This window comes from Diabrotica undecimpunctata, chromosome 1 (genome assembly GCF_040954645.1).
Source record: "Diabrotica undecimpunctata isolate CICGRU chromosome 1, icDiaUnde3, whole genome shotgun sequence".
Classification (NCBI taxonomy): domain Eukaryota; kingdom Metazoa; phylum Arthropoda; class Insecta; order Coleoptera; family Chrysomelidae; genus Diabrotica; species Diabrotica undecimpunctata.
The window spans coordinates 121,429,277-121,443,061 of NC_092803.1; the positions used below are offsets into that span (position 1 = coordinate 121,429,277).

Genomic DNA, 13,785 nt, shown 5'->3' on the forward strand with positions numbered 1-13,785 from the left:
CGTTATCTAGATATGAGTTGGTGTCCAATGACTCTAAACCAAAATTTTATCACTCATTGCGTGCAAAGGAGTATAACTTGACATATCCAATAGCACCACTAGCGCATCCCTTGCGTTTAATGATAAGTCAACGTTTGTCTCTTAACACCAGTATTCAGTTAACTTATATCTGTTGATACGTGGCATACTAACATTAAAATAAGTATTAAGCACGTATTTGTAACCAATTTTAAAACAGTTTTAATAGTTTAAAATGAGGTCTTTATGAGCTACTAAAATTCTGGAAATGTGTGGGAATGTAAAGTCAAATAATACAGGTAAATTATTATTATTAAAATTCGTTTTAATATTCGTTTTAATATGACAATAACTACAATACTAGTAGATTCCGATTCCGAATCATATCAACATCAAGAGGAAGCAGATGAAAAGCCAGAGCCAGAAAATAGACAAACGAATAGTAACCTAGGCAGTTAAAAGAAAGTTCTCGTTTGTTGATTTTAAGAAAAAATTAACAAATATGGATTTAGGTTCAAATGCTTCACCATGTTTTTCAGAGTTTCCATCTGATATACTATATGGTCTTGATGATGATAGTGATATTAATCCTTCTTATGATCCGGAGGAAGATTCTGATGTTTGATTATCGGATAAAGATGACATTTTAAAACCAAAAAAACAAAAAAGCCTACCGGAAAATGAAAGTAAAGTGGTTGGTGTGAGTCACGTAAATTTAGAAAACACAGTACACATAACCCCAGTGGAACGAAGTAGAAATTTTGTATAAAAAAGAGGAAATAAACTTATAAAAGGAGACACAAGAAAACTAAATAAATCGAAAAGAAATTTAGTAAATAAATCGAAAGTTCAAGCGAGACAGTGCAAACCACTAACGAATTGTCGCATGAAATGCCAGGAAAAGTTTAATGATGTTACAAGACACACTTTATTTAAAGAATATTGGGTCATGGGTAGCCATAATAAGAGAATTGCGTATTTAGCTAGTCTTAAAAACATCGTTGAAAAGAAAACATCAAAACAAAAAGTTGCTGATAAATCTAAACAAAACTTTCGTTTGTTAACCTATCAATATCATGTTCAGATTAATGGCAATTTAATACTAACATGTAAATCGTGCTTTTAAAAGACTTTTGGTGAAAGCAGTAAATTTATTACCAACACTTTACTCCAAAAGCGCTTCTAGTTCTGGAATAACACACGACGATAAAAGAGAATCCCATAAGCCATGGCATAAATTATCCAATGAAGTTACTCAAGCTGTTTGATCACATTTGGTCTTTGCCTGCATACGAAAGTCACTATTGCAGAAACCAAACAAGCAAAAAGTATCTTTCACCGTACTATACAGTTGCAAAGATTTATGAAGAATATCTTAAACAAGAGTCCAGTCATGATTTCTCAGTCTATCACTTACTCCAATGCAGAGTTCCTCAAGGAAGTGTCCTCGGTCCCTTCCTGCATCTAATCTTTACTGCTGACATACCTATTCTAGATGACATACAGTGGCAACTCTTAGTACCCAAACCATACCATAACGGTACTCAAACCAAGTCAATATTGTCATCACATTTACTACTTAATATATAATTTATGAGTAGATTGTAAATATGCATTACAAAAAGTCAGGCTGGAGTTATGAAATTCAACTACAGCAGGGGCTCCCAACTAAATTTTTCAAAGGACCCCTTCATTAAGGTACTACAATGACGAGGACCCCACTATATCCTAAAGACCTAAACAAACCTAAAGTTACCTGAAAAGAGCCAAAATTTATTTATGAAAACATAAATGAAACTAATGCTATTTAGGATTTATTTGTGAAAATACAAAGTCCTTACACAAGTACATTATTAGTTTTAATTTTCACTCCTCAATTAATGAGGTACGTTGAATTTAACCTTAGAATCCATTATTTCTGTAATGTTAGATTCCAAACTTAGAACTTTCACTCTGAAATCCGACCGCATATCAAGCCGATTCCTATATTTGTTTTTTATGAAGCACATGGAAGAAAATGCTTGCTCACACCGATAGGTTGTTGCAAACGGAAGGATTTTTTTCGTTGCCCAGAAATCTGCTATTTTCTCGCCATTAAAAATGTCCTTCATCTTACCGCAACTCGACAAATCCACAAGCTTAATTTGTTCTTCTTCTGTGAGGCCTTAGATTTGTTCAATTGCTTGACAGCTGAAAGGATTTCGAATTCAACCATCGTCAGGGTCAGGCTCAGGGAAATATATCCTAAAAGTCGTAGCTAGGTTACATAGGTGCTCGGCTGCGTTAATTTTTATCGGATCAGGTAAACTCTGCTCTGCAGACTCCAAGAACTGTTTCAAATTAGAAAAGTTAGTGAACGACTCGTTTTCAATCCTTGCTGCCCACAGCTGGCACTTTTTTACCATAGCACTGATCTTATCTTTAACTTTGAAAATGTCTACATTTTTCCCTTGCAAACTTAAGTTTAATACATTCAAGTTTTTAAACACGTCAGCTAAGTAGGCAGTTGAGCAAAGCTAAGAAAAGTCAGTGAGAACATCGGCGTACTTGGTGTCAAAAAGAAAAACACGAGCTTCATATCTAAGTTAAAAAAATCTTGTCAATATCCTCCCTCTAGAGAGCCACCTTACTTCCGTATGAGTAAAAAGGTGTTCATGCTCACTGCTAATCTCTTTACACAACAAAGAAAACAATCTGGATTGCAGAGGTCGAGGTTTAATGTAGTTAACTATTTGAACTACTTCGTTAAGTACCTTCTGCAAAGGTTCAGGCAATGTTTTGGCTACCAATGCTTCACGATGAACACAACAGTGTATCCATTTCACCTCAGGAGCTACTGCTTTGACACGAGCTTGAAGTCCTGCTTTGTGGCCAGCCATTGATTTTGCTCCATCCGTAGACAAGCCCACACATTTTGTCCATGTTACGTCATGTTTATTGAAAAAATCATTCAATGCAGTAAAAATATCTGCTGCTGTTGTGTGAAGTAGTTCGCATGAAAAAAGAAAATCTTCCAATATCTGGTCCTCCCACAAAAATCGAACAAAACACAACATTATTGCTTTTTTTGATATGTCGGTGCTTTCGTCCAATTGAACAGCAAACATGTCGCTCATGCTAAGTCTCACCAGCAACGTATCTTCAATGTTATTGGCCATATCTGAAATTCGTCTTTACACAGTATTGTTAGAGAGCGGAACAGTACTTATTATCTTAACAGCCGCATCACCCAACATTCTCTTGCATAGAATTATTGCTGATGGTAGTATAGGTTCTTCAGCAATTGTATGGTTTTTTCTACATTTAGCAACAAGCTGAGATACCTCATAAAATGCAAGGGTTGCATTTTCATTTACGTTTGCACCATAGTGTTTAGTAATGTTTTTACGAGATCTTTTAAGCTCTCCTAGTTTGTTTTTAAAAAAATCGAATGACTTTTGTACTCTGGATGTTTTGTCACAAAATGCCAACGGAATTTTGCTGGCTTCATACACTCATTGGAAAGGCTTTCGTAGCAAATTACACATTGAGGTTTAGGCTGCTGCTCAGGGCCAGTGAACGTGAAACCCATTTCCAAGTAATCAGAGTTGCATTTTCTAATTTTTGCAGCACTGATCTCGGTCGAATTAGGTTTAAGAGACGCCGACGAGTTAGGTACAAGAGACACTGACAAGTTCGGTTCGAGAGTCATTGACTTTTTAACTTTAACATTGAATGCATTTTCTACCTCTTCGTCTGTAGGTCTATCCCGTTTTAACGATCCACATTTTAATCAACGGTCCATAGCGTACGAACTAACTTACTATCAATAGCCAACTGACATCTCTGAAATGCGAATTGGCTGTGTAACTGTAATGCAAACAGACAGCGGACAGCGACGCATATTAACGACATAAAACCAAAGTAGGGTCCCATCTAGTTCCAGTGACAGTGGTGGTGAAGAGGGGAGGCCGAATCTGTTTTACACGAAAATATTTTTTTAAGTGTATATAATCAATTATAGTTAAATAATCTAAAATTTAATATAACTTTAAGTTTGCGCGATATATGTTATTAATTTTAACGATTTAGACAGAAAAACTTTGTTTCCACTCTCCTAAAAAAATTTGCAAAATGAACTTATATCTTTTTTCTCTCTGGCTCTTCATATATTTATTACTACTACTACTACTATACCTAGGGGTCCGCGGAACCACTGAACTACAGAGATCGGCGTCGAGGTCCCATAAAAATATTTATGAAAGATTCCAATCAAAAGTTTTTTACATTACAAATGTTTCTTGGTATAAACCTAATTTTTTCATTACCCATCATATTTAAATGAAAACTGCTAAAAAAGAGATTGTAAATTACTCAAAAAATATGACCCACGACTACACAATCATCTTGGCAGCTTACATCAGAAACTCAGGGCACATCTAAACCGAATATTGAAATGACGCACTCCCAGTATTATAATTGTTTTCTCCCTTTTTGTTAAAATTATTAACAATAATTTGAAAATTGATGTTATATCTACGTCTACATTAAGGCGTCTTAGTCTTATGTCTAGATAATCACAGATGCAATGTGTAAGAAACTGAAAGCCCTTGAAATGTCAGCATAACGGCATATGCTAAGATTTTTATGAATAGACAAAGTAACAAATACAGAAGTACTTAACCCACCAAATCAACACAGAAAGAATACACATATTTATCTATCATGAAATCGTAGGTTTAACAGACACTATTCCAATCACACAATAACAAGTAATTCAAATATAATAAAGAAACTTACGTATATAATAATTACCCTGATGTGTAGATTTCAGTACCTATTGTTTTTGGCAAATATCTTATTAACTCTTTTAATTTGAGTTTGATAAATTTCAACTTGTGTTGTGTCACACATCTACTCTTTTATATAATATGTACCTTCTTGTTCATATAAAATTTTCCAAGAAACTCATTGTCAAACCTAAGACTTCAGTTACTAATTATTACATTAGATTAAGAAAGAGATCCTTCATGGCAATTTTTTAACAAAAAGAATGTCTGAATAGGCATTAATGTTTTAATAATAGAATAAGTGTTAGGAAAGTACTTGCATGTTCTGACAATTTAACATGGTGAACACTAGCACAATGCAACTCGCCGTAATTAGTAATTACACAAAGCAATCTTGAGTTTGTTTTAAAATAAATACATTCATTTAAATGGAACATGGTGATTATTTCGAAGAGGATAAACATATCAATTAATTCTCTAAATGAACGTACTTAAGATCTATATTTTAAAATAACATGAATGAGTCTACAATTACAAGAATATATATATATATATATATATATATATATATATATATATATATATATATATATATATATATATATATATATATATAAGAAAAAAGAAGTACTTGTGACTCGTTTGGAACAAATTTGTTCCAAACGAGTCACAAGTACTTCTTTTTTCTTATTCTTGTAGGAAAATATGGGTTTTTTCGATGACATCCGAAACGATTATGGGCAATCTACAGTCAGAATTCTGAAGGAGTGGACTAGAATTACCATCAAACTTGCTGCTTTACACAATCAAAAGACCTTTTTGTTGAAGTGTAGATCTAATGGATGTTTCCCTGGACATGTTACAAATGGCCTAGTTAATGTAAATTCCCTTCTACATCATCGGACTGGGAATATTCACCATGATGCTTGGAAATTATGTGACAGGTTTGGAAGAAATATTATTAATTTAGAAATTAAAATCGCTTTTGCTGATATAAACTTTTTTGAAAGAAAATTACATGAGTTACGTACCAAGGCTTACAATATCTTAAATTTCCACACATTTAATGAATTTAATTGTAGACAAAGAATTAAATACAACACAGAATTTCATAAAATCAAAAAAATACAAATTAATAAGTTCAATAAATTAAAAATAGAAGCTTTTGATAAGATAAAATTTCAAGAAAAATGGTTTAAAAATCTAACATCTATTCATTTTCCTTTTGAAATTAAAAAATTTTTAGCATTAGGACCTAAATTTTCTTTATGTCCTTCCAAATTTGATATTAGAATTCCTAATTTACTTTCTGATATTGAATCAATAATCAGACCACTTAATGATAGTCAAAAGGATGTTGTTAGATCTAAATGTACAAACGTTATTACAAACTTTTTGCATAAAGAAGTCAAAGATCATTTTTTAAATAAATACTATATGCAAACTAAACTTTTTCTTAAAAACCATCCTGAAATTTATATTGTCAAAAGCGATAAAGGTAACGTAACTGTTGTAATGTACAAAGAGGATTATCTACAACAAACTGGAGAACTCTTAAATGATACTAAGTATTACACTACACTTAGAAGGAGTCCTGTTTGTACTTTGCAACAAAAAGCAAATTGTCTAGTATCTAAATTAAACATAAAGAAATTTATTGATAATAAAAAAGCAAAAGAGCTCAAAATTTATAATTCTATTGCTCCACGGTTTTATGCTCTGCCAAAAATACATAAACCTACTTTATCTATGAGACCAATTGTTTCATCTTTATGCCCTCCTAATGGACCAATAGCACAGCTCCTCACTGACATCTTAACTAATGCTTATAATTTAAACAACAATTTTTACATTAAAGATTCATTTGATTTTAGTTCTTTCATTAATAATTTCCAATTACCACAAAATTATGTTTTAGTTAATTTTGATGTAACATCTCTTTTTACTAATTTGCCTTTAGATTTAATCATAAGTAGTGTTGAAAAACATTGAAATGAGATTTCACAACACACTAATATTGACTTATTACATTTCAAAACACTTATCAACTTTGTTTTTGATTCTAATATTTTTATATTTAATGGTGTATTTTATAAACAAATTTTTGGTAGTCCTATGGGATCTAGTCTTTCACCCATTCCAAGTAGCTATGTCATGGATGATGTTATCAGTGATTGTATCAGTAATTGCACTTTTTTCATTCCTTTTATTAAGAGATATGTAGATGATTTAGTTTTGGCACTTCCTAAACACAAAATTCATGAAACAGTCAACATTTTCAACAGTCATAATCAACATATACAATTTACAGTTGAGGAAGAGGTAGATAATTCTCTACCATTCCTTGACATGAGAATTGTAAGAAATACAGACAATATGTTGAAAACCAGATGGTTCAGAAAACCCATATGTAGTAATAGATTTATAAGCTATTACTCTCACCATCCAAATTAGATGAAAATGAACCTTATAACAGGATTAAAAGAACGTGTTTTAAAACTTTCTCATCCAGATTATCTACAAGAAGTTCTTCAATTATTAAAAAATATTCTAATTGAAAACTCTTATCCTCCAGATATGCTACATAGGATGCTTTTTTCTAATATTGGTAATATAAATAATTTAACACCATTTTTTGCTCAATCTCAAAACATTGTATCTAACAATCAGAACATCTATTATCATTCACTACCTTTTATACCATCATTAACACCTAAATTAATACAAACACTAAAGGTTATTGACAATATAAAAATAGCAACAAAGAACATCAAAACTATTTCATCTTTATATTCTAAAACTAAATATCCTATAGACAAATTTGAAAAAAACGAATTTAGTATACAACATTAGTTGTACTCAGTGTGAGGCTGAATATGTTGGTGAGACCGGAAGAAATCTTTCAAATCGCATTATTTCTCACAAAAGTGATTGCAGAATTAAAAAACCATCTTGTGCTTTGGCAGAACATGTAATCGATAAAGACCATATTATGGATTTTGATAACATTAAAATTTTATGTAGTGAAAGTAATAAATTTAAAAGGACTTTTTTGGAAATGGTTTGTATTAGCAAAAATGATAATAGTTTAAACAAAAGATCAGAAATTCAAAATTTAAGCAAAATTTATAATTATATTCTTTATTTATGATTTATATATAAAACTTGTAAAATGTCATATTTAATTCTCCATATATCTGTCACATTCTTTCAGACATCTGTCAACGGTGAATAAATCTTCTTCTTTTTGTTACTAAACAAAAAAGAATGTTTAGACGAAATTTTACTTTTGGCAATATAATTGTCAAAAATAAAAATTTTATGTTGGCATTTATGACATTGAGGCTATTTGTAATTGGTTGCTATTTGAACTTATTTATAAATTCAATTATTTTTATATTAAAAAAATGTTTTCAAAATTATAAAAATTTTCGGAGAAACATTTATTAGATTAAAACATTTTTGTATTAAATATTTTGAAGATGTAAGCAGTAATTTTTACTTACCAAACTAATTTTTATTTGGTAAGTTAACAAAAATTGTTTTTTCTTTTTAGTTCAACCTTGTAAGTATTTTGTCTTTTTTAGCTCTTGATAATAATTGTATACACAATTGAAAGCTCGAGAATAAAAAAATAGTTAACCAATAGCCCTTTTATTGACTCCAACCCATCCAAAACAGTTATATATATATATATATATATATATATATATATATATATATATATATATATATATATAAATGTGCACTCGTAAGTGAATGGGTTATTTTCGGTCAATTTGGAGATAAAAAAGACAAGAGTTGTGCTACTTTATCTATTTATTGAAGACGTTTCGCCCAATGTTCATTGGGCATCATCAGTTCATCTAAAAGAATATTATAAGCGATACATCTATATGAAAAACAATTAAGTAAATGATCTTACCTTTAAAAGATCTGTAGCATTAAGATGTTATTATTGTGAAGAAACATCAAAAATTAATCTATTAAATAAATCAGCAAAAACACAGAACGCCGGAAGATTCCCAATTAAAGTAATTTTATATTAATTTTTTAATTTAACTTTTTTGAAAACATTGATTGATTCTAAAATCTATCAAAAAATGTAATTGTCAATTTTGAAATGTTATATTAACAAAGGCGAGACTAGGCATCTTCACTGTTATGATCATATCATGCAAAATAAAGTATTTGAAAGCTTGAATGTCAGAAATGACAATCAGCTGGTGAGATTTAAGGAAAAGTTTTGTAGATGCCAACATAAATGTTATGATATAATAAAAGAAGTTGAAGAAGAAAACAATAATTAAAAGTAGAATACGGAAGAATACGGAGTATTAGTGCATGGTAAATTTGGCTTAAGTTGCTGATATCAGTTCTCTTATTTAATGCATTAGGTTGTTTCAAAATATGACACATCTCCATAAACTAATAAATAAAACATATGGCTAAAAATGTATATTATATATATATATATATATATATATATATATATATATATATATATATATACATACAGGGTGTTTCAAAAAAAGGTAACCCCGTCTCCAAGGGTAGGTAAAAAACTGAAAAATGATTGGGGGTTGCTTAGTAAAAAATTTTTTGTACCGCCATCCATTTTCAAGATACAGGGCGATAAAGAAAAAAAAATTTTATCAACATTATAATACATCTTCGTTGATACAACCTCATTAAGTTTGTAAGTAGTGATTTTTTTAATTAATTATACCAACGCCAACAATTTATTCATCACATTTGTAGCTCCCTGATGAAGGACATAACCAATGTCCGAAAGCTTGGAATAAAGATTTAAAAGAGTACACGTTTCATTTTTTATTGCTGCAAACCCAATATTTAACGTGTACTTCCTTACGTTGTCAGCAAATACTTCTGGTTCATTATATTTATATATATACATATATATATATATATATATATATATATATATATATATATATATACATATATATATATATATATATATATATATATATATATATATATATATATATGTATATATATGTATATATGTATGTCAAAAGTATTTTGAACCTTAACTCACCAGTTGAGTCATAGGCCTTTGAGAATGTATCCACACATATAGCCGATGACTAAACAGTTGAGTCATGTAACTAAACTAATATTACAATCTTACAAAATATTATAATCTTACAAAAATTAATATTATAATCTTACAAAAGCACAAAAAAAGGAGTGTTTTCTCGTACATTATTTTCATAGCATACTCTACATCTTTTCCTCCTTTGTCTTCCGTTGGGATCATAGTGGTATTTTTCCGGAAGGTGAGTAATAGAGCTCTGAAGATCATTTTTCTACATCGGCAGGTTTTTCCTTAAATTCTTATAAAAATATTTATAATTTCATGCCAAAAATCTTAATAGGAGAGATTTTTGTTACTAGAGTGTTTGTTGAATATATGGAAACTGTTTAGTAACATCGTTGACATTATATGAATGCCAAGTTTTTTATACCATCTAATCGTTTTCCGTTCACTGACATAATATGACAGTTCACTGACAACATCTGATCTTTGCGATCAATCCCTGACATGTATTTGTTATACTGCACAATAGCATTCGGCTTTTCGATCATTTGTCTTCTCTTGTTCTATAGAGTAATTATTTCACCGCTAAATTCTGTAGAAATAAAATAGATTTCTCTCTTGTCACGCTACTTTCCTATTGCAACTCCGTCAGCATATTTAGTTATAACTCCCCCTTTAGTCAATTTTATGTTTATGGCTTCTGTCGGGTTTCCTTTTCTGTTTAATCTTATTAATTTCTTATCAATGACAATACTACATGAGCGACATGCCCCATGTATACCGGCAAATTTATGAAGCTTATTCTTGATATATTGTCTAAATGCTAAGTGCTCTCGGCAAAAAACTATTGATTCGTCTAAGGAAAGCTGTTTATTTGGATAATAAATTTGGTTAATTCGTTGGTTAAAAAAATCCTGTAGCCACCTAATCTTATTCAGGCGATCGTTATAACCTGGTTGGCCTACTTGTGTGTTGGCGAAAAATGCAAACATTTTAAGATTGTATGAAAACGATTTCTACTCTGTCTAAACTTTAGACCAGACTGTCTAAAACATGGAAGACTGTATAAGTTATCTGTTTTTCAATAATCTTAAATACGATTCAATTGAATATTTCCCATGTGCAACCATAAACCTAAAAATACTTTTAGTGATGAAAGGGTTAACGGTTTCCAGGTAGTTATTCTGGAGTGCTCTTTTGTTTTTTCGACAAAAAACAAATTTTCAGCGTACGTATTGGTTGCCGCCACAAATTGTTCAAAAAAGTCATCAGTTAAAAATAATTGGAAAAAGTCATACGGGTTACCTGTAAGTAAACTTGTTTTTAGCCCAGGATTACCAGAAAATTAAAAATTATTAAAATTTGGCAAATCCCTCCATAATAGCACATTATTTATGTTATGTATATTTTCATGTGACCGAGTATGTGAATTACTAAATTAGTTTCATCTACGGCTTCTTGTTCGTAGGAACTTGGCTCATCATCATCGGGTTCATAGTCACTTTAACTTTCTGAAAATAGTTCGATATTACTATCAGATGAATTTAGCAATTCTTCTAACTCTTGTTCAGATACATTACATAGATTTATAGGTTTTTTATAGTCCTTTCGAGTACTTTTAGGTCTAGATGTTTCTGCAATTTCACCGTCCATATTGAATGCACTTCACAAACTATTTGAAAACTAGAACTGTAAATATCTTTTAAAAATATCTAGCAATAGGCCGAAATAAAATACACAACACTTGAAGGCCTAAGCCATACTGAATCAATTATGTCATACGGTGCACTTGACTCAAGAGTTCAGTCATCGGTCTGTAAGTAGAAACCGTACTGTCTCAAATCTTGAGTCATCGGCAGTCAACGAGTTAAATACAAATTAAAGTCTATTACAAATAGCATCATAATTTTGACGTAAAATAATTAGTGAAGGCGAAATTTTAACAGTTTACAGTATTTATTTCCTTTCCTATGATTCGATTGATGTTTTACTACCCTGATCTTGTTTTCCAAAAATTTTAGTGGATCTTTCAGTAACTTGTTATATTGGTCCAGAATGTCTAGAAAGAAATTTATTTTTATTTATTACAACAGTTGAATTATTTCATTCCATTGCAAGTTTTATTGGATTAATTGTAGAATGGGTAAGGTTAAAAATACGTTTTTTTTCAATAGTGTATTAGTTATGAATTATTTTTGAAATTTTTAATTTTATAATTATGTCAAATTAATTATAGTACTTAAAAAAGTCTCGCTCTTTAACCTGTCACGGCTTTTATTAACATACAACCGTATTTCTCCATCTTTCATTGATAATTCCGCATTTATTATATTAAAATTATGTAATAGAAAGTTTTTCATTTTTGAAATAAATGTTTTGCTTAATTAACTCGTGTTACTGTTGAACGAAAGAGAATACCTTGTCATTCTTTGGAGTGCATTATAATCGTGTCTTGTCTGATTTGAAAAATGATAATATTTGTACAAAAAAATGTTATAAATTTCTCTCTAATATGTCACGGTGATAATATCCTCAGCAAGTTATGTAAGTGATGAATGGATATCTTTATACAACTTATTTCTTTTAATAAAAAAAAATTGTGGTGCATTTTAGATAAATAGTTAGATTTTTTATTGTCAAGTAAAAAAAATATAGCGTACACTCGAAAATAATAAATATCCTATTAGATTAGGAGTTAATAAAATATTACAGAATAAACCAGATACATGAAAACCGGATATAAGATATCTAAACAATCAAGTTATTAAAGATACCTAGTAAAAATTATCCCCTATATAATTTAATTAGGGGTAGGTAGTCTTTCACAATTCCAGTATATGGTTGACTTACTTCAGGGAAACGACCTGTCACATGCAAGCCCATCTTTGGACATAGGCCTCCCCAATCCTTTTCCATTCTTCTCTGTCTGTCGCTGCAGTCATCCACCTAGAGCCCACGTGCTTCTTGATATCATCTGCCCATCTCATTTGGGGCCTGCCTCTGCTTCGGTTATATTCTCACGGTCTCCAACTTATAAGAATTTTGTTCCATCGATCTTCTTTTTGTCTTATATTGTATCCGGCAAATCTCCATTTTAATTTTGCAACTTCTTATCTAACATCCCTCACTTTTGTTTTCTCTCTTATCCACTCGTTTCTCTTTTTATCCATTAGTCTTATGTGCAACATTTGTCTTTCCATTGCTCTTTGGGTTTTTATGATTTTGTCCATGTTTGCTTTTGTAAATGTCCAAAGTTTTTTTATCTCTGCGTTTGGTTTTCTTTGTTAAGTTTTATAGTTTAACCCAGATATATATATATATATATATATATATATATATATATATATATATATATATATATATATATATATAATCCTGAACTTGTTTTATTTCATCTTGTCCGATCCTCATTGTGATGTCTTCATCTGTATTTGTTATGATTTTGGTCTTGTTGTAATTCATATTAAGGCCTATCTTTCCAGCTTCTACGTCCAGTTCTTTCATCATTTCAAATAATTTTTCTTTTTTATCGGTTATCAATGCGATGTCATCAGCGTACCTTAATGGTTCAAGCGTTGTCCACAAATTTTTATACCTTTTTCTTCCCATTCCAATCTTTTAAAAATATCTTCCAGAGCCTGATTAAAAACTTTCGGTGATATTGTGTTACCCTGTCTCACGCCTCTATTTATTTGTATTGATTTTGTTCCTTCATATACTTTAATTGTTGTTTTGGCTTTCTTATATGTATTGGCTATTAGTTCCGTATATCTGTGGTCAATTCTACTGTTAATCAAAGAACTTTTCACTGCCCAATGTTCGACACTGTCTAAAGCCTTTTCGAAATCTATGAACGCTATATATAGAGGAATCTGGTATTCATTTGCTCGTTCTATAAGTATTTTCATACTTAGTAAATGATCACTTGTGCTG

General features: G+C 30.5%; 1 protein-coding gene across 1 annotated transcript; it reads right to left on the reverse strand.

Annotated features, from left to right (window-relative positions):
* Window positions 1-2,225: 2,225 nt before the first annotated feature.
* Window positions 2,226-3,176, reverse strand: LOC140434813 (zinc finger BED domain-containing protein 5-like). The gene is made up of 2 exons (XM_072523350.1): window positions 2,649-3,176; window positions 2,226-2,534 (listed from the first exon to the last, which is right to left on the reverse strand). Exons 1-2 carry the CDS (start codon window positions 3,174-3,176, stop codon window positions 2,226-2,228), a joined length of 837 nt encoding a protein of 278 aa, XP_072379451.1.
* Between the last annotated feature and the right edge of the window lie 10,609 nt (window positions 3,177-13,785).

Coding starts and splice junctions, on each gene's coding strand:
- LOC140434813 (XM_072523350.1), bottom strand. CDS start 3,176: ATGGCCAATAACATTGAAGATACGTTGCTGGTGAGACTTAGCATGAGC. Junction 2,535..2,648: donor ACCTTTTTACTCATACGGAA/GTAAGGTGGCTC, acceptor GACTTTTCTTAG/CTTTGCTCAACTGCCTACTT.